Source organism: Podarcis pityusensis (assembly GCF_964106645.2).
Source record: "Podarcis pityusensis genome assembly, chromosome: 4".
NCBI classification, from domain to species: Eukaryota; Metazoa; Chordata; class Lepidosauria; order Squamata; family Lacertidae; genus Podarcis; species Podarcis pityusensis.
The window spans coordinates 52,152,976-52,174,101 of record NC_138027.1 but is presented as its reverse complement, the minus strand read 5'-3'; the positions used below and the strand labels follow the sequence as shown (position 1 = coordinate 52,174,101).

General features: G+C 40.7%; 1 protein-coding gene across 9 annotated transcripts in view; it reads left to right on the top strand.

Annotated features, from left to right (window-relative positions):
- Positions 1–21,126, top strand: part of TIAM1 (TIAM Rac1 associated GEF 1) — a 193,557-nt gene that overhangs the window by 87,877 nt on the left and 84,554 nt on the right. For 7 of the 9 annotated variants that reach the window (XM_081003520.1, XM_081003526.1, XM_081003525.1 and 4 more), the window contains 2 exons: positions 7,982–8,160; positions 17,357–18,336. In XM_081003520.1, the coding sequence (XP_080859646.1) occupies positions 17,368–18,336 (969 nt within the window). In that variant the 5' untranslated portion in view covers positions 7,982–8,160; positions 17,357–17,367. Of the gene's footprint in view, positions 1–7,981; positions 8,161–12,830; positions 12,999–17,356; positions 18,337–21,126 lie in introns of all 9 variants that reach the window. The other 2 variants (XM_081003518.1, XM_081003523.1) reach the window with 2 other exon arrangements.

The window sequence follows — 21,126 nt, the reverse complement described above, 5'->3', positions numbered from 1 at the left end:
CTCCCCCTCCCTCCCTGAGTATATCACTCATTTATAAATGGGCAGTCCTACAGGGTGTTCTAGCACCCACCTCCAATTGCAGGTTTTATCCAGTGAGCAAAATATTAAGTATCATTCTGCAAGCTACCACATCAATTTGCAACATTTGACCGTAATCACATCAATTTGCAACATTTGACCGTAATCAATTAAAAAAGAGTGCAACAATCGCTTGTAGATTTCAGCTGGTTTGCATATTTGCATAAATTCCAGGAAGCTGGCCCTGTTCTCAACTAGACTGCATAATTTGCAAGTAACTTATCAGGTGCAGGTGAAATGGTTGCTCTGCAACTTCTGTTCATGCATTTCTCTTTGGATCAGTAACACTTTATCTAAAAATATCAGAGAGGCAGTCACGCTATTTTGTTCACTCTGCTGCAACAGAATAATAATAAAAAGTATTGCGGGTACCCTAAAGAATGCCAGATATATTGTTAATCTTCTAAGATATCAGTTGTTTTTCAGAGTGACATGCTACTTTTCAGATGCAACGCGAGCAGCCAGTATTTGGATTACTTATCAAGATAACAGATACAAATTGTAAAGTTACATGAGAGTTCTCTGAACCCATGAAGAACTTTTTGTAGTATAGATAGAGTGTACTGTTTTGATTATAGCTACAGAAGGTAAAGGAAAGATCTGCACTATTACTCAACCTGTTCTTGATTCTACCTTTTCCAGCCCCCTTATATGCCTGAACATGGTAGAATTTTTCAAATTTGCTAATAAAACTTTGTCACAGCAGTAAAACTTTGCTCAATTTAGAATCTACATCTTGTGTAAATGTCAGCTTTTGGCAGCCTCAGCTTGGATGATAAATTCATTTCTACACTCCCAATTCTTCCATTGAAATTGATAGGACTATAAAGTGCCTAACTTTGGCTGGATAATGCCCTGTATTTTTCAAGTAACATAGCTCAGTGAATAGCTAAAATTCTGCTACTTCCCTCTTCTAACAGGCCTATGAGAAAGCTGCATTAACTTTTAAGAGCTGGTTCAAATATGATAGGATTCCTAGGCAGAAAGCATTTCTTTTGTAGAAAATAATCTGTAGTTTGTGGCCATATATAATGATTATATGCATTTCACTATATGTACACATGTTGGGAAGCTGTGACTAACTATAGCCCCTCATCACATAGACTCACAGTCATCATAGTTAGTGATATTAGGGCTATTCTGGTATGTATTCTGAACATTCGTCTGTAGAAGCCCTGTTGAAATAAATAATGAAACGTCCACAGAACACCTTTCTGCCCATTTGGTTCTGCAGCGCCACTGTGTACCAGAATATTAGAACTGAGCTAGGCAGAATTTTATAGTTACTTGCTGGCCGTTGCAAAAATAACTACATAGAACTCTTAATTAAAGCCTTCATGAACAGTTTGGACATTTGGGAAAATATCACATACAAACAACACTGTCCAATTCACAGAACTGGCATAGAGGAATTGGAACAGTGGCATTATTCCAGCACAAAGTGGTTTGTGAATTTTCCTCATAACACCTAGTACGCTCCTAATAACATTTGCAGTTAAATTGACTAATACCTGAAAGAGAAAATGTTACAATCTCTTGGGAGCAACAAAGACAAGAGTAAGATTGGACTAGCCAGGGGGGTGGGGAGCAAGGTTCTGGAAACCTGATCTTGCAACACAGGGAGCCCCTGGGCAAAAAAAATTCCTCTGATTTCACAGATAGCTCCAGCACTTGCTCCTCCTTGTATACATTGTTGTTTGCTTCCCTGGAATTAGGATGCTACATGGTTTCTCATAGTTTCCTCTCATATCTTAATATTAAGGGCAGAGAAGGATAAATCCTGAATGACTTTTCTTTTGGGACTCTTCCCAAACATTTTTGCGCTACTCTCTTTTTAACATTCAGCCATTAACAGTTTTTTTCAGTTTGCAAGAATTTGTTTCAAGGCCTAGGAATACTGCTGTGTGGCACATTACTAACCCCAGATACTCATTTTGAACTCAGATATTGAAAGTACCCAACAAGGGCAGGAAAAAGACAAGGGATTCTGTGCTAATCTTCAGTGCCACCAGTTAGCAGGGAACAGTTATTTGATTCTTCACCTGGTAAAGACTAATTCTGTGAGGGAGAGCCAGAGAAGACCTTGAGGCTGTCCTAGAAATATATAGGTATTTTATTATAGAGCAGTTGAGCCAGTAGGAAGAAAAGAAAAAATCAGTTGAAGCTGCTGTTGCCTTCTAATCCCCCCCTTATTTATTCATCCCCATTTAGCACTACTCCCGTCTGTAGCCGTTCCACTTACTTAAAACAACTGATAATATGAAGTAAATAATAATCTGACTGCCTTTTCCCATGTTACTGGGGTGCTGCAATATTGTCTCCACACTGTTAAGGAGGAAGGCTTCTTAGATAGCAGAACTGAGACCCAGGTTCCACTTTTAAAAAACAACAACCCTGTTTCTTTCCCCGTGGCAGCATCCTGAAATATAGTATTATTATTATTATTATTATTATTATTTATTATTATTATTATTATTAAACTCTTAAAGCTTCTGGTTTATTGTAGTACTCCCATACTACTGCAAAGCTTGATGGCAGTATCTTGTACCTGACTATAAAAAAAGCTCTGGTGGGTCAGGCCAAAGGCCCATCAGGCCCAACATCCTGTTTCCACAGTGGCCAACCAGATACCTGTGAGCTCTCCTCACCTGGAGTTCTCAGCAACGCGTATTCAGAGGCATATTGTCTCTGACCCTGAAGGAAGAACATAGCCATGGTGGTTAGTGGCCATAATGTTCTTTACTGGTTAGGAGCAGGGGTGGAGTAAGGTGGGTGTGGCGGGTGCAGCCTGCCCCGGGTATGATAGACGCTGTGGCTTTGGTGTGCTGCCAAAACGGTCCGCCTGCTGGCTCCCCCTCAGCTGAAGGGCTCAACAACTTTGGCTTCCCCCAGGAAAGTTCAACAACTCCGCCCCCCCAATATGAAATAAAGCCAAACCATTTTTGCAGGCAAAAAAATTAAATAAATTCAATGTGACAAGAAATTTTTCGCACCGGGTACCACCTGACCTTTTTACGCCACTGGTTAGGAGGTTTGTTTTGCATTTTGAACCACTGGCCAGAATCAAAGTACAGTACCCAATCTTGTAGCACTTCACTTTTTTCTACTGTGGCGTTGCTTCCCATGTTTTGTAACTTCTGTCTTTGGAGTTCTTGCTTTCTTCAAGGCATTCTTCTAGATTTTGGTATCATTTTTATGCGCAAACACGCGCCCTGCACTCAAAAGAGCATTTGCACAGGGGGTGTCCCCTGCTGTGGTGCCTGCCTATGTGCTGTGCTCTTTATAGGTTGCTATTAATTCCCGTTTCTGATTTTGCTAGTTTTAATTGTTGTTTGGAGGATGTGACCTGTCACTTACATAGAGATACAAGGTCTTTTGAGAGGGATAATTATATTTCTAATTATAGAATTTGTGTAGGATTGATGCTCATGCTGGAGGAATAATTTATTTGACAGGTTTATCTGCTTCTTTGTTTGTGAAGGTTCCTTTAAAAACAACAACTATGTCTGAAAAAGAAAGTTGCCTTCCACACACCTCAAATAAATATCTATAAAATTACTTTTTGATACATTCCCCCTCAACTCAAGTTTAGGTGTTTGTGTTTTGTATATGTGTCCATCTGTGTTGCAATGGGGAACTTTTAAAAACCAATTACTGTCAAGGAAAAAAAGGTGAGGTATAAATAAACACATAATAATGATGATAATTCACCGAGAGAAAAACCTGTGAATGTAGTTAATGAAGAGATGAGGTGGGGGGAGGTATAAAGAACTCAGTGATACATGTCAGCTTTGGATTTGGACAGCCAGACATTTATCTAGTTTTATATAAACTGTGGTTTGCAGTGACATACCTAACAATAAGAGTCTTTACGCTGATTCACATTGCATCGCATTTACCAAGAATAATTGTTCACCATTAGCTCAAACACCTCAGCCATATGCTTCAACCACAAATGATACCAATTTTGTAGCATAATATTTTTGTGTGAAAATTTATCAGATGTAGCCACCTACTCCCACACAGCAGCATTCCAAAATATGTTATCACCCCAGAGCTTCTTGAGGTGGCTGAAAAGTTAACCACTTTCTTTCTTGGTTCTAGGCTGGACCATGTACTGATAGTGCAAACAAACAAACAAACAAACAAACAAACAAACAAACACTATCCTGATGTGAGTCACTGAGGGGCAAGGTTGCCTTGTTTTTAAGGAGCTGAGCTGGGAGATCACCTTTCATTGCTGCAGACAAGCAAGTTACACATGTGCTCAAAAACTTGGGGTGTGGGGCAAGAGTGCTCTTGCACAGCCAATAACTAAGGAGAGAGAAGAAAAAAGCATACTAAATAGTGTGTAACTGCTGCTTCTAGCTTTCTTATTTTCTCTTATTTTTCAGCTGGTAAAATAGGTGCTGTGCTGGAGAAGTGCACCTGGGAGCTTTTAGCCTAAGAATGGGGGACGGGGAGAGATTAAATATGTTTTTAAAAACATATTGGAGAATGCAAGTGATATATGAACCTAGTCAAGAGCACTCATAATCGTGATATCTGTAGCAGAAGTAGCACTTGCAGTCATAGACATGCTTGGCTGGAGGAAGGAATACAGATTTTTCACTAGAAGATCACAATTTGCGTTTTGTGTATTAAGGAGAATGAGGAGATAAACCAACCTTCTGACTTAGTCATTGCTGCTCATCACTTGAAAGTAAGAACGGTTGGTGCTGGTGGTCCCTGGAAATGTCTAAAGACCCCTGCTCAATGGTGGCTGGTGCTCTTTGTCAATGCGTGGTGTGGAAAGCAAGGAGACCAGCAGTAGGTGGAGTCTGAGCCAAGAGAGGCAGAGCTAATTTTTTGTCCCCATCCTCCTGCCTCTTGAACTCCACGAGAAGCAACATTTGACTGAAGAAGCAGATAGCCTGGATTGCTTGTGTGTGAGAAGGCAAGTGGGCTTGGAGGAATCAAGACTGAGACAAGTGGGGCAGTGCAGCATTTGCCTTAATGAACACAGCTGTTGTGATGTAAACTGGTGACCGCTGGGGAGGCAACTGTGTGTGCTTGCCTCTGAATGGGATCCTCTGCTCAGTGGATATGGATGGCAATATACTGTAGCATAGCAGCTGAGCAAAGTTGCCCTCCGGCTAAATGGAATTGCCAGTTGCCATATTAAAACCCTCTCTCTTAGGAGCTCAGCTGTTTGGTCTAATTGGAATGTTGCTCCACTCATTGAGAGGTTTTCCCTTCCCCACCAGAATTGGTTATTTTGAGGCATGTTCCTTGCTAGGACCTCCTATAGTGAAACCTGCCTTTTGAAACTGGCATTTCCTAGAGCTATATTCGTGAAGGTGAAGCAACATGACCCACCTTGTGAAGCGGAAGCTTAGTTGCTGGCAGAAAGGCAAGTTGTCCGCAAAAGTTTTAGTGTGTGCTCTTTTTCAGACATGTTTAATTGATAGCTGTTACGACTCTGTGCTGAGTTCCCAGCAATCTCAAGGAACATGTTCTGAGAGCCAGACAGTACCATTTCCAAGCAGGGCATTAGGTTTTATTTCTTAGCTTATGTGGAAGCATTCATGTTTCACTCTTGACACGGTATGTACAATGCAGCAATGGAAAACCAAATCCAACAGAAGCTTGCAATGCAGAAACGACCACAAAACAATGAAGGTGAAAAACAGGAGCGGCAAGTAATCTGCTTCCTCCTGGGTATTTTCTTTGTTCAAAATCATTTCTTTATGATTTGAAATTCCAAAGTCTTGAACCTGAAGCATTGCAGTGCTTGTGTCTCTGGCTTTTAGGTAATGTGGCCAAGCCTTCATAGAAAGGGAATGGTATTATTAGAACAAAATGTTGAAAATTAAATATTCAATCTTATGCATACTTACAAGAGATTAAGTTCCAATTAAACTCTGTGGGACTTCCTTCTGAGTCAGCATGCTTAGGATTGTGCTGTAAGATCTCTCCTCTTTATTTGCCAAATACTGGTTTGGTTCAGATGTACCAAACTGTTTTTTGTAATCCACTTTGAGGTTCTTTACAGTCAAGTGCTGAATAAATCTCATGAAATAAATAAATAAATATAACACTGAACTGAGGATTAGCAGTATGTGAATGAGTCTTGGGTGCAAGGACGCCTGCCTGCCTTCTTCCTCCTCCTTGCATTCTGAGATTCCTTTTCCTGGTTTGTGCCAAACCCATAGTTTATCATTACATCTGAACCTTCCAACTTTGGTTCTACTTCCATGGTAGAAGGAAATCATAGTACAGTGGTACCTCGGGTTAAGTACTTAAGTCGTTCCAGAGGTCCGTTCTTAACCTGAAACTGTTCTTAACCTGAAGCACCACTTTAGCTAATGGGGCCTCCTGCTGCCGCCGTGCCGCCAGAGCACGATTTCTGTTCTCATCCTGAAGCAAAGTTATTAACCTGAAGCACTATTTCTGGGTTAGCGGAGTCTGTAACCTGAAGCGTATGTAACCTGAAGCATATGTAACCCGAGGTACCACTGTAGTGTACATAAAAGGAGGAGGACAGGAAAATAGACACACTTGAAGCTTTCAAATAGTACCAAACTATAGTTTGAGTTTCATCAGAACTGAGCCATTGTCATGGAAGAGTTTACTGGAACAATATTACAGTCTATGGACATAGTTATCATTGCTTTAAAACCACCCCCCTTCCGCAAGTCAATGCCTTTTCTTTTCAAGTATATTTTTAAAACAAAAAAGACGGAATACAAGATGCAGTTAGAAGAAGAGTTGCCTGTAGGACCTTTGTTTGCTATTGGGAATCTAGCCTAGTAAATTATTGGCAGCTGGCGTGATAATGAGCCTGTTTCACTGTACAGGAGCTTCATGATATTAATTTCTGCCAGCTTCTAGGCAACACATAAATTCCTTTTCAGACTCAGAGCTCAACAGCAGCTTAAAGAAAGATGAGGGGAGAGAAGCACAGAGCAGAAGGAAGTAAACAAAATGGCACTAACCCTCTTCCTTCTTGTTCTGATCCCCATAAATGAGGAGCAAGGCTGAACAGAGGAGTGTAAGCTTATTTTAATTTTTGTTTTTGTTTTTCCCACTTTTAAGAACCATCAGGACTCAGTGAGTTCTTATGAGATTGCCCCCTCCTACTTACTGTGCCTATCACTCTAGAAACAGGTATCTTTTTCTGAAATGCCAGTGACTTTAATGCCCTATTGGTGAATGATATGTTGCATTCTTTTTGTTTTGAATAATGCACTTCCATCACTTACCTACTGCCTTTAATACAGAAGTGAGTAGGCTGTTGCTTGTGTCTCATTCTGTCAGTGGGGCCTGTACTGGTAGCTATGTATTTAATTGTGTAATTTCTTTTCAAAGAATCCAGTTAAACCAGTTCCTTCAGTTGCCGCCCTTTTAAAATTCAGCTTGTATTCTGAGCTTTTGTCAATGCATAAAGACATTTTCAATGGAGTGCTTTCATGCCTCCTTTTCTTTGCTTTTTGAGGTTGGTTCATAGACAGCCTCCTTGTACAAGAATTTATGAAGATGGCTGAAAAATACTTCTCTGAATAGGACCCCCTTTTGTTTGTCTGCTTCTATCTGTATCAGTTTTGCTTCCCCTCTGCTTTGCCCTTCTTAAGTGAAGGATGCAAATTTAGCAAGAATATCCCATTTCTTCTATAAATTTCCCATGGAATGACCATGACTGTATACTGTACCTCATTTTGAAAAGCAGACAGGTCGTACCTCTAGAGAATGTCCTCATCTTTTCCCTGCCTGCACACACTTCTAATAATATACAAGTGTAATTATTATACAGTTTAATGTTGATTCTTGTCATTTCCACGCAGTAAATTACTAAAGTGGAACTTTATATCCAGACTGGCTAATCCTTTTCCTTTGCTTCTCTCTCTCTTTTCTTCCCCAACAGGTTTTTGGCATATATTCACAGGCTCCGACAAGACAGTAATGGAGTCATTGGGTGGCAGCTGGTGACAGATTCTGCAGTTCCAGTAACTGCTCATTTTAATAGCATTTGCAGTTATATACATCTATTTCCCACATTTCTTTTGGAGAAAGTAGTGCAGCATACCAGTGCTGCCTTATAAGGTATGTATGTTTAAGCATTTTGCATGGGAATTTGCTCCCTGGTGTGCAGTTTTGGGAGGAGAATGTGGCTTGCCAGTCTACCTGTTGAGCAATATAGGAGAACTGGAATTTCCATTTGGTGGCAACTGATGAGATCCTTTATTCCCTCCTTCCCTTTGTCTTCTGCTTTGAATTGCCTGCAGGACATTTCCCAAATGCATTTTATACTTCAATGTGTTGATTATGAAACAAAGTATCTGGCCATAGATTTATAACTTAAAAACCCCCACACCTGTGATATGCTTTGTTATGGTTTCTTGTGAAGTGCTGAGTAATAAGAGACTCTAAAAAGGTTAAAACTACTGCAGGTTTATAAGACCTGCAGTTTTATAAGGGTATATATTTAAAGTAGATGAATAAATGAGCAAATTAAGTTAATTTGGATTTGCAGCGGATATTAAAAAATAAATTTAAGGAACCGTAGAAAGAGAGGGGAAGGAAGTCAAGTTTTGAAATGTTAAACTGATTGTAAAATTAGTGAAATTTATAAACTTGAAAAGGATAAATAAATGAAAACAGAAAAAGGTTAAAACTAAAAACTTAATTAAACATTATCATTAAAAAGTGAAAGCGACCTTGTAGTTACTTTAAATAGGTATGTTTAAAGTGACCTTCATGGGGTAGCAAAGTTAACCTGTTCATACAAGTTCTTTTGCTTGTACAGCAGAATATCCTCCCCTCCTCAATCCAGGCACATGTACCCCACCAAATCTGTTTTGGGAGTTCCCCAAACCTCCTGGTGCAGATTTTGGGATTGGGGAGAGGGAAGAGAAGTTCTGTTGTGCATACAGGAGTATGTGCACAAACAAGAAGACTTTGATGAATACAGACTATAGTGCTTTATTTTATCTGATTATCAGATTGAGGCACAAATTAAATGTGATGCCAGCAGATCCATTTCTTTAAATGTAGGTCTTTTCCAATTATATAATGGAGAGAGGAATGGTGGAGGGCTCAGTTTCATTTTGCTTTTTAGAGGAAAGGCAGGGTAGGCACTTACACATGGCACACATTCCTATATTCTTGATGTAACTGTAAAGCACCTATTGCAAGAGGCTATAGGGAAGAGGTAGGAATCTGTGGCTCTCTAGATGTTGCTGGGCTGCTTCCATCACCTGTGACCATTGGCCATGCTATCTCAGGCTGCTGAGAGTTGGGAGTCCAACATCACCTGGAAGGCCACAGGTTCCCTTCCCTCCTTCTAAATGGCAGCTGCCAGGATGATTCAGATATTTTTCCTGCATACCCCTGTCGCTCCAAAAATCTAACCTTGGCCCTGACTTTGGAGGTGACTATGGCAGAGCTGGGCTTAGAGAAATTAGTCTCCTGCTGTTATGTGTTCTTTGAGCCCAAACAAGGTAAATTCTATTTCAGTGGATGGCTGGTTTGTTTTTGGAAACTAAGGGCATGCTATTGGTTGGATCTTTCGTCCCATTTTCACAGTATTAAAGCTTGGCTGTGAGCAGAAAATACAGATTTCATGCTAACAGCCTCCCACCAGAATCTAATTTTAAATTTGCAATCTGTTGTCTTACAAGGTACTTTGTATTTAATGGTGAAACTATGAAGTTCATGAAGCCTATAACTTTGGTAGTTAAATTTAATTTTTCATAGTTCTTTCATATATAGCAATGTTCCCCAAACTTGCCCAAACTCCAGCTATTTTTGGACTACAACTCCCATCATCCCTAGCTAGCAGGACCAGTGGTCAGGGATCATGGGAACTGTAGTCCAAAAGCAGCTGGAGACCCAAGTTTGAGAAACCCTGGTATATAGTATGGAGCTTAATTGGGAAATAAAAAAGTGTTCCAGGAAAATAGAATAAAAAACTTAGTTGATGAGGATGCCTGTCTGCATAGAATGGTTGGGAGAATCAGCATTCTCTGTCTTTGGAAATCTTCTCCTTATACTTAATATATAGAAAGATGGATAATGACTGATTTGGTCTTGCAGTTAAATGTGTGAGTAGTAATGTATGGGGGTCCCTGTTCAATTATCAAAACAATGGCTAACACAGACCAAAGTGTGCTTTAAGTTTGTTTGCCTTTAGTGGGATCAAGCATGCTTAACTCTGTATTGGACTGTGGCTTTTAATGGCAGATCTGCAATGTTGTAAGTCTTCTTTGGTGGACTTTGATGTGAGAGCAATAAACCCAATAGCCTATTCCCTTCAAACAAATCATCTTGTTGCATTTAATCACCCAATCACTTTACTTTAGCATTTCTATAGCACTTGAGAGAATTCCAGGAACTTCACATCTGTTATCTTGTTACCCAAGGATATGGCCCTCCAGAAGTTATTGGACTAAAACTCCCATCATCCCTGACCATTGGCTATCTGGTTGGGACTGATAGGAGTAAGAGACTACATTTAGAGAGCTGTAAGTTACATGCATATGCCTTAGAACAGTGGTTCCCAATTAGGGATCCAGGGACCCCTGGGGGTCTGGGGAACCATTGCCTCCCCTCAATTAATTCTTAGTCACTTTTGCATGGCAATATTACAAATTTTATAGTCTGTTTCCACGCTGTGTGATTTTTCAATATATTGGCCAAAATAATTTTTGAAACCACACTGTGATAACGATTTTGATCCGGCAATACACAGCAATATATTGCTCCTCATGCAAGGATACCGCACGAGGATCTCAGCTGATGACACTGCTGATCTGAGCTGCCTTCCTTCACGCTGAGGGAGACTCGGGCAGCTGATAACACTCCAACCTTCTCGCACGTTGAGGGAAAACAGGGCAGCTGATTGCGAGGCTCTGTCTTCCCCTCACACTTATGGAGAACAGGCCTGCTGATTACCTTCACTTCAAGGCACCGTGGGACTACCTTCCCCTGGCACTGAGGCAGAGCGGCTTTTCTCAGTCAGTAGGAAAGCAGCAGCAGCCACAGTGGACGTGCATCTTCGCTGGCTGCCCTGTTGATGGGGGCTTGATGCAGCCCCCCCATCCCCATCTCCTCCCACTCAAGCCATGCCGTGGAGGTGACTCCACTTCCTCTCTTCCCCAAGAACCTCCAATTTTTCTTTGATTGATATAAAATACTTACATCCTACCTTTCTTTCCAACTAAACGCAAGGCAGCTAAAAGAAATAAGTAATACTGGCCACTCAAAATAAGGCAAAGAATGGTCTGTCCTATTAAAGCACAAAAAGAGGGTCTGGTTGTCGGTTGTGCCAGACAATGAAAAGGGCCTTGCTCCCTCCTGCACCGCTAAGTTGCAATAATGACTGCAGTTTAGTGGGAGCCCAAGGAGGGAGGGCATTTGGACCAGGCAGGCTGACTTAAAAGCTCATATATTAAGTTAGCATTTTAGCCATTATGCCACGTTGTTGTTGTTGTTGTTGTTGTTGTTGTTGTTGTTGTTGTTGTTGTTGTTGCTGTTGTTGCTGCTGCTGCTGTTCCTGTTCCTGTTGTTGCTGTTGCTATATATTATTTATACTTTGGGAAGCTTATAATACATATAAAAACATAGTCAAACCTCAAACTTTTAAAAACCTGATACAGGGCTGGCTTCAGATGTTTTCTTAATGTTCATTTCCTTAACATCTGATGGGAGGGTGTGTCACGAGGAGGGTGCCACTGCCAAGAAGGCCCTCTGCCCTCAGATGATTGCTGCAGTCTGTTGGTATCCAACCTGTATTTCAACCCTTCAAATATGCCTAAAAGTCTCATTTAAAAAGTAGGATCTACATTTTTGTTAACTTGGCTGGTGAGTTAAAAGTCTTGTGTAATGCCTGTCATTCTTTGAACATAATCCAGGACAAGTTAAAACCCTCAACTTGCATCATGTCCAACGTATTAAGGATGGTCTGCTTACGTCAGAGTACTACTCAACAGATGCCTTTTATCACGACCTATTTCTTGCTAAAACTTTCCCACGAACACCTCTATTTGTATTCCCAAAGATGATGGTATTAAGAGAACCATTATCACAGCTACTGAATTTTGTGGTAGCAAATGAATGCTCTTTGAGGGAAAGCACTTTTCTCCTAGCTGCTTTTATTTCTTGCTCAATAGAGATTACTCTTAGGTTCTTTTTTTGGGGGGGGGGAAGCTTTTTAATTTTTTTTATGATTTTGTGCATTATTTATGTTCTGTGTTGGGTTCATTGCATGTGCTGAACTGGCAAAATGCATGCAGTTGCTTTATTCATTGGGCAAGTTGCTGCGTGTCTAGGGACTGAGTTTCTGTATAGCAAGTTGGTCTAAAATTAGCAGCTCCTTTCTCAGTAGCTGAGTCTCATGCTCCTTCTTCATCTGACACAGAATAGTGATCTCATAATTTTCGAGAATGATCCATCAGAACTTAGATTTTCCCAGCTCTAAAGAATGTAAGGTGAATTTGGCTGCTTTGGTTTGAAACCTTTTAATTGGTAGTTGCAAACCTTCACTGTAAAACCTCTTTGTATCCTTTCTAATACACAGCAGAACATGTTGAGACTAAGCACACTTGCCTTGGAGCAAGGCCAGTTGAACACATTGAGATTTACTTCTGAGTAAATAAGTATAGGATTGTTCTGAAAGTCTCCTAATTGCAGTTAAGACCACACTCTTAAGGTTGCCTGAAAGAGATTAGTTGCCCCTTGAACATTCTTAAGTACTGTGTTGTGCTTCTACTTAGGATGATCGAAGAGTGATAAATGGATGGATTTCTGCTGCCCTTTCCACTGTTGGGGGAGATAGAATTTTAAACAAAAATGGAAAATGGTGGAGAGAATGGTGGAGCTGCTCTGTTGTCAAATTTGTAAGCCCTTCTCCAAAAGAATGGCAGTGGAGCCTCGCTATGTAGGTAGAACATTTAATTCTTGAAATGTCCTACTGACAATTGCGGATGACATTTGAGTATCTTGTGTGTGTGTATGTGGGTGTGGACCTTCCCCAGGACTGTGTGTTTCACACTGTTAAGAGAGAATTTTGCACCAAGGGTAACCAGTATTCAGTGACGAGGAAATTTGTATAAGTCATGTAACAAATTAAACTAACTTTAAATGAATTTGTATAGGTTGTACTATTTTGCATATTTGAGACTAAAGTCAGATGTAATATAGAAACGGCTTTCACGGAGCTGAGTATGCTGTCAGCCCTCGTTTGGTATTAACACCTGTCTCCAGTGTACTAGTAAATTGAACACTTGACATATCATTCTTGTCCTTATGCAGTACATTTGCTCAGCTGCCTGGTTGCTACTGTTGGCTTTCTCCTCTTCCGTCTGAGGAACAAAGTGCCTTGAAAGTCAGGATGCTGAGATGGAAGCCACCTCTGGCACCCAAATGCAGGACACTTCCTTTCCCAGCTGGGCAAGGTGGTATCAGGGAGAGGCAAGAATGACATACTACCGTATTTTTCGCTCTATAACACGCACCTGACCATAACACGCACGTAGTTTTTAGAGGAGGAAAATCCGTAGGCATGCCACCCGTAGGCATTCCCTCCATAACACGCAGAGACATTTCCCCTTACTTTTTAGGAGGAAAAAAGTGAGTGTTATGGTGCAAAAAATACGGTACCATTCGATTCACTGGTGTGCTAAAAATGGATTTTAATATAAAAAAGAGAAGCAATTGCAACTCTCTCTGCTTCTGCATCTATCTTTAGGCATAATCTGCTTGTGTTTGTCTGTGGGAAGGGCAGGAGCTATATAACATCCTTCTCTCAAACAACTGAAGAAGGTTTAGCAAATTCTCTGGCTTCTGAGGTTTCATCAGCTATTGCCCACAATCACCAGAACTATGAGGCTACAAACTACCATTTTAAAACTAGAAAGCATTTTTAAGAATATCACATTTGCTGGTTTTTCGGCATTCCTGTAGAATTGTGGGATACACACAGCCCTGTTTTTTCCTCCTTTTTGTTGTTCCAAACAGTTCGAATTCTACCTCTATCGCTTCATGCACTCTGGAGTCTGAGAACTATGATCCCAATCCAGCCTCTATCCTATGGCTACCACTGGGTACATGCAACTTTCTGCTCAAGAAAGGACTGCTACCACACTGAGGAGGTGGTCCATAGGAGAGCCTCTGCAGGAGAAAGGATGCAGCAGGGGAATGCATTGTCTCCTAGGTTTACAAGTGAAATTACTAGTGGGAAACAGTTCCATATCCATTCATGAGCAGATTTCAAATTGCAATTTCCTTCTACAAGACTGGGGCAACCCCCTGGGAAAATTTTTTTTTAAATAGTGGTCCCAGCCAGGAGTTGAGTGAGGACATGTGCCAGGCACAGAGTTGAGGCACGCCAGCTTGCATACTGCTAGCCCCAATTCTGAATCCAGGAAGCAAAGTCTAATCAAGCAGAGGTCAGGTTCAAGCAAAGCCAGGTCAGGCAGAGTAGAGGTCAGACTTCAAAAGGCAAGCAAGCAAGGTGGGTAGCACCTTGGATATGTCCAAGTGAACCCTAGCCTGGAAGTCATACAAGGCAGGACTTGAGTGTTACTCCAATAGGGAGCAAACTCAGATTGTGGCCTAACTGCAGGACTGCAGATTCTTTTGAACATCTACACTTGAAGTGGCCTTTCTGACTCTGGCGGAATTGAGAAAGGCTAGGGTTCTGCTATGGTCTCAGAGCTAAACTCCTTGGTATCCAAAGTAGGCAATGCAATCTCTCCAGGCTGGCATCACAGACCCCTCTGGTGGTGGCACTCCCAAGGAGGCAGGGACTTTAAAATCTGGTTCAGAGGGTGCACCTGCCTCCTGGGCTGAGATGTCCTCTTAATCCATGTCTTGCTCCCCCTGAGAATGGGGAGTCAGAGAGCAGTATCATGACACTGCAGAAGGTCAAGAGCCCATCTGTTCCAGCCTTCTGTTTCCACAGTGGTCAAGCAGATGCAGGAGTACAATAGAACTCCCCCTTGTGTTCCCCAGAAATTGCCTGAAGGCAATATATATGGTTTGGTTACAGTTCCAGGTTCTGCTGCAACTAAAGTTGTTCCAGCTTGGTTCTAGTTCAGCCCAATAAAGGGTTTAATAACCAGTTTGGTACATATGGACATGTTGATTTGTTTTTGGTTCATGTGAGAAAATTAAATAAAAGGCTTATTACACTGATAAATCTGCACAGAGAAGCAAGCTAGTAGATCTAAAACTGATACCATTAAACTGTCAGCAATAAATTCTATGCACCCTTCAGCTTTATGTATGTATTTATTTCCATCCACCGTCTTGGAACACAAGCTCTCCTCTGGATCCTGCTGTCCATTCATTAGTGCGACTGAGGCAAGGAAGCCTTCATTCATTTAACCTATTTGCATGGAGGTTCCTGCAGATTCTAGAACCTTGAGCAATCTGAAACCCTAGCCCTTTGGGACATTTTGTTTTCTTCTTTGACTTATTCTGAGTCATTCTGCTTCTGGTGGAGCTTTTAAGATTTCTACACCAGAGGGTTTTTTTGCTGAGCTCTTATTCCAGAATAAGTAGCCTGGTTTGTCTGGATTTTTGGAGGTGATGGGAGTTGTGGGGCAGTTGGTTCCAGGTCATGTTCAAGAGGGGCTTTTGGATCATGGTTCAGGGTTCTGTCCAGAAAATATCAAGTTTCCTTCTGGGATTTTCATTCAGGTTTGGTTTGACCCCCTGAGGAGTAGTAATTTGGTTTATCCTGAGCTCCCATTAGCACTGCAACATGTATGCATCCTGTTTAAGGGAAACATTATTTCTAATTTTGCCATTCTCACTGCCCTGAATGGCTTGTGAACACATTCCAAACTCATAAGTCCAAATTTTTAAAATAAAAATTCCACTGTGTTCAAGTGTGTTCATTGGTAACCAGCTTGACACATTGCTGAGATATAAAATATAAAACTTGAAAAAGAGCAACGTCATAGTCAACTATAATCTTTAACATAATTATATTTATATTCTTAAAGATGGATTTCATAGGGAATTGGGCAGATTTAAGAAGTACCGGCCTATCAGTGACTATTAGCCATGATTACTAAACATAGCTTCCATGTTCAGAGACAGTAGGCCTCTGAATACCAGTTCCTGAGGACAATAAAGAAGAGAAGGCTCTGTTTGCTTTCTTGTCCTCCTTAGGTATATCCCAGAAGCAACAGTAGAAAATGGGATGCTGGACTAGATGAGCCTTTGGTCTGATCTAGCAAGGCTCTTCTTATGTTAGATATAAACCCCAACAAAGAGAACTGTGTAAAGTGTACTTCTGCAGCAGAATTTGTCTGAATAAAATATCAATGTATTGCTGCTCTGAGAAGGAGGTGGCAAGAACTGTATGCCACTGAGAAGCAGATAACTAATTTATCTCTTCCTCCCCAACCAACTCTTCTTTTCTTACTGAAAAACGATTTCTACATTAATTTGAATTATGAATCTTTTGGATTTGTTTGCACATAGCTTAGCCTCTTTTCATGATAAGTTGACTCTTAAATTCCATTGGATTATTATAGTCAGCACTCCCATGAATTTTGTTACATTTTATTGTATTTAAAAATATTTTAATACTTGTTTTCTTCTAAAAATCTGAAAGAAGTTTACAGCACAGTGCAAAAATTGCAATGGAACTTAACACCTATAGAGTGATGATAATAAAATCAATAAAATAATAATAACAGAGTTGGATTAATTAGCAATTGAATCTTGGGAGAATAAGTTTTCAGCAGACACTGATATATGAGCACATGCCATAATACAGAGGGCAGGTATTTGTTGAATTGTGTATGAGAGCACAAAAAAGATATATGTATATACATACCCACTCACAGTCAGACACACCTCGCGTAAACCATTTCAGTTTCAGACTGAGCGTTAAACAAAGTCATGGGTCACAGAAAAGCATTTTGTATTGTTGTGGGGGTGTGGGGAAAATAATTGGTTAATTCAACCCCTTGGCTACCTTTTGATTTTATTTCAGTGAAGCCTGTGTTGCTTTTTATTCAGGTTATATTTCGTAGATCAACATATGAATTTGGAAGTACTGGCATATGTATTGTTTATTACCTCATAGCATTGTGAGACTTGGGCATGTTTTGTCAGATCCATACAGAGCAGCTGCTTGATATATAGGATAATGAGTGGGTCTGTCAGGAACACTGGCAGGTTAAACTAATCTTTTATTAACACGAAAAGGGGGGGGAGAACACTTTACGTTTGGAGAATATAGGTCGCATTTGTAACACATTCATGTTTCTTGTTCTTTCAGACCCTTAAACCATGGGAAATGCAGAGAGCCAAAATGTAGAACATCAATTTTATGGAGAGAAACATGCCAGCTTGGGAAGAAAACATACATCACGTTCCCTTCGCCTTTCGAACAAAGCATCTCGCCGGACCAGACATGCTTCCTCAGGAAAAATTATTCACAGGAATTCAGAAGTAAGCACACGATCTAGCAGTACTCCTAGTATTCCTCAGTCATTAGCAGAGAATGGCCTGGAGCCCTTTACCCAAGAAGCCAACTTGGAGGATTTTGGAAGCCCAATCTGGGTAGACAGGATGGATATGGGCTTAAGGCCAGTTTCTTACCACACTGATTCTTCGGTTACTCCCAGCGTGGATAGCAGCACAGTCCTCATGGCAGCCTCAGTACAGAGTATGCCAAATTCAGAAAGCGGTAGACTTTATGGAGATGAATCAACATATCTGGCTGAAGGGGGTAGCAGGCAACATTCGTATTCAACAAATGGGACCAATTTCTTGGAGCCTATAAGTTTCAAGAAGAAACGTTCAAAATCTGCGGATATATGGCGTGAGGACAGTTTGGAATTTTCACTCTCTGATCTCAGTCAAGAACATTTGACAAGCAACGAAGAAATCCTAGGCTCTACTGAGGAGAAGGAAAGTGAGGAGACTCGAGGGAGAGAGGCGGGCAGCAGTCGCCAGCCATTGGTCACCTGCCAGCGCGCCAATTCCATGAGTGACTTGTATACTCCAAAAAACTCAAATGCTGCAATCAATGGGGGTCCACGAAATACGCTAGGAGGGTACTGTCGGAATTTAATGTCTCATATTCCAGATATGGAGAACCACAAAATGTCACCAGCCACAACAGAGAATGTTCCTTCTTACAGTAATTACAACACGCTCCCCTGCAGGAAATCTCATTGCCTCTCGGAAGGAATCACTCACCCAAAAATGAGCCATAGCAACAGTATGCATGGCAGACGAGCAAAAACAACTCAGGTAAAAGACCCATATCTTATTTCAAACTTGACAACTTGTGGTGTTCACTGCTATAAATATGCTGGGTTTTTTAAAATTGAAATGAGAATTTTGTTTGCTAGCCACAAATAAGCTATGTTCCATTCAGAGCCTTGATTTGTAATGAAGAGTCAATGTTGCCATGGGCAGAACCAATACTTTCCTGATGATTAAGTAGAACTTGATTCCTAGGTGATTTTATCTATATACAACCTATTCTAACAACAAGAACAAGAACAAGAACAACAACAACAACAACAACAACAACAACAACAACAATATACACTCTTAGTATTGGAGTTGTTGGTAAGGGGACTTGCCTAAGAATCAGATTACAGTTATTAGAATATAGAACTACCATGGTTCATGAGAGTCATATTTTCATGACAAAATATTCACATAACAAAACATTCGGGTGGTAACAGATCGTATATGCAAATACCTTAGTTATCAGTGGCTTAATTGTTAGCAGCAATGTACCACTCCTGAGATTATTCATTGGAATGGCAGATAATTCATTATTCACTATGGAAGGAGAAAACTACTACTTTGTCCAGTCAAAAAGAAAGATGGTGGCTCTGTAGGCTTTGAAACAATGCTGCTTCTAACATTTCCTGATGTTCTATTACTTTTTATTAAATATGTTTCATTCTCAGTGCATAAAAAATGACAACAATACCACAACCATTCATCACAGTTAATTGACATATAAATTGAAGGTGAGAACTGTTTTGTTCTCACCAGTGGCACTGGTGAGATGGTTTGTAGGCAGAATTGCCAGTAGCTGCTGCTTGGTAATGTGTAGAATTCGTGTCTGGGGCAGCTGTCCATACAGCAACCCTGCACTTGTGTGGTGCTGGCTGTGGCATGTCTCCACTCCTAGTGCAAAGGGTGGGAATTTCCATCATTTATCAGCATGCATAAAATGCCATCAGCTTTATCTCCCAGATCATCTCTCTGGCCATACTGGTTATCGCTATCAAGAAATTCTAAAATGCCTTATTCTGCTGCCCGATTTCTCTATTCCATCATTTCCTCCCTGATCTGATGTACTCAAGTTCCTCTTTCCCCTTGTCAGTTTCCTGTGACCAGCTGTAGCAGTGATATGAGACTCTGGTCTTAAATTTGCATGATGTTGTTTTTTCCTTAGGCCTTAAGCAGTTGCCGTGACCTTGCATGGAGGTGTTCTTTTAGCTCAGATGATATGAGTGGCTTCGAGATAGGCTACAAAGCATGTCCTGAAGCTAGCAGCTTTAACTGATGTGCCAGTTTCAGGCACAGCCACCACCAAGTCAGCCTTCTAGGGATAAAGCAGTACCTTTTCTCCCACCAAAACATTACTCCAAAATCTACTTACCTATTAATTGAGACCACACCTCCATGTTTTCTAGGGATGTAAGTGCCTTTTCATTGTATGGTATAAATACAACATGCATGAATAGACAAATATAAGCCAACTTCCTCAGTCAAGTAGTTCTGCAAATAATAGCTGACAAACCAAGGGGGGAAATGTTGGGGCTAATAAAGAAAGAACCATACCTTTCTTATCCCCCTTTATATGGACCACTGTTGCTTAAATAACGACATCCAATGACATAAATTGTATATTTTCATAAATATACAATCATGCCAACCATAGGCTTAACATTGTCCCAAGCAGAAATTTCTTGACTTGACCAAGTTTAAACATTTGTTATTTTCTTTATTATTTTGTAGCTACTGTAAGTTCTAGAGATGACATATTCTGCATGTTGTACTGGTCTGCTCTCAACCTAAGTAAGAATATGAGTCAGGTCAAAAGGAAACTATGAAATTTATCCTGTATGTATTAAATGTGCAACTCTTCCTGTTGACATATATTTGTAATTAATAGTCTTTACAGCATTCATCTTCTAAGACGTAATTGTTCAAATGAGGTTAGTTATAGCGTTTCTTGGTTTTCGGTATTTGCCTTTTGTAGCTATCTGTTGTGAAATGTAGCTAGCGGATGAAATTGAACAATCCCAGAAAGAAGCCTGAACAAATAGGTCAAGACTAGCGCTAGACAGCATGCTTCAGTGACTACTCTGATTTTATTTTATGTTCCATTTTAGTACATATGTAGCAGAGAATGCAGACTCTTATCTTGTGACCCGGAAAAAGGAAAACACTTCATGTAGGGATTGGATAGGGGCGATAAACCATCTGACTTGCATCCTGATGCTGAGTTAAGCTTGGGCAGTGCACCATTCTTAAGTGCAATTAGATCTGACATTGTTAGCTGGTCAGATGAACAGCTTCTACAAGCGTAGGTGTTGGGATAAATAACACATCAGCGAAAGATGCCCACTGGATGGCAAGGAGAAGCCTGAATGGATGGGGGGGGGGAGAGAGGGGGGAAGAAAGAGAATGCATCAGTTGACACTAACTTGTAGGAGGTAACTGGAGGCGGGTATCTGGATTAGCTGCTTGCGTTTGATCCATGAAGATGTGCTGTTTCTAAATATAAAAATGACATTCTGAAACAGATGAGGCTGTTTTCCCACAGCAGAAGCTCTATATTAAAAACAAAAAACCCCGAAAAGCATCAGCCCTTTTAGTAGGGGCGCTTATGCAACATCAATATAGACACTCTTCACAGTTCTGTCAAGGCTGCTGAGCATAAATTAAAGCTGTTGGTGATATCCAACTAGAGAGGCAAAGGTAAAGAACCTCATAGTTGTTCATCCAAAGGCAACTCTGGAGTGTGGCCGCTCATCTCGCTTTTCAGGCTGAGGGAGCCGGCGTTTGTTC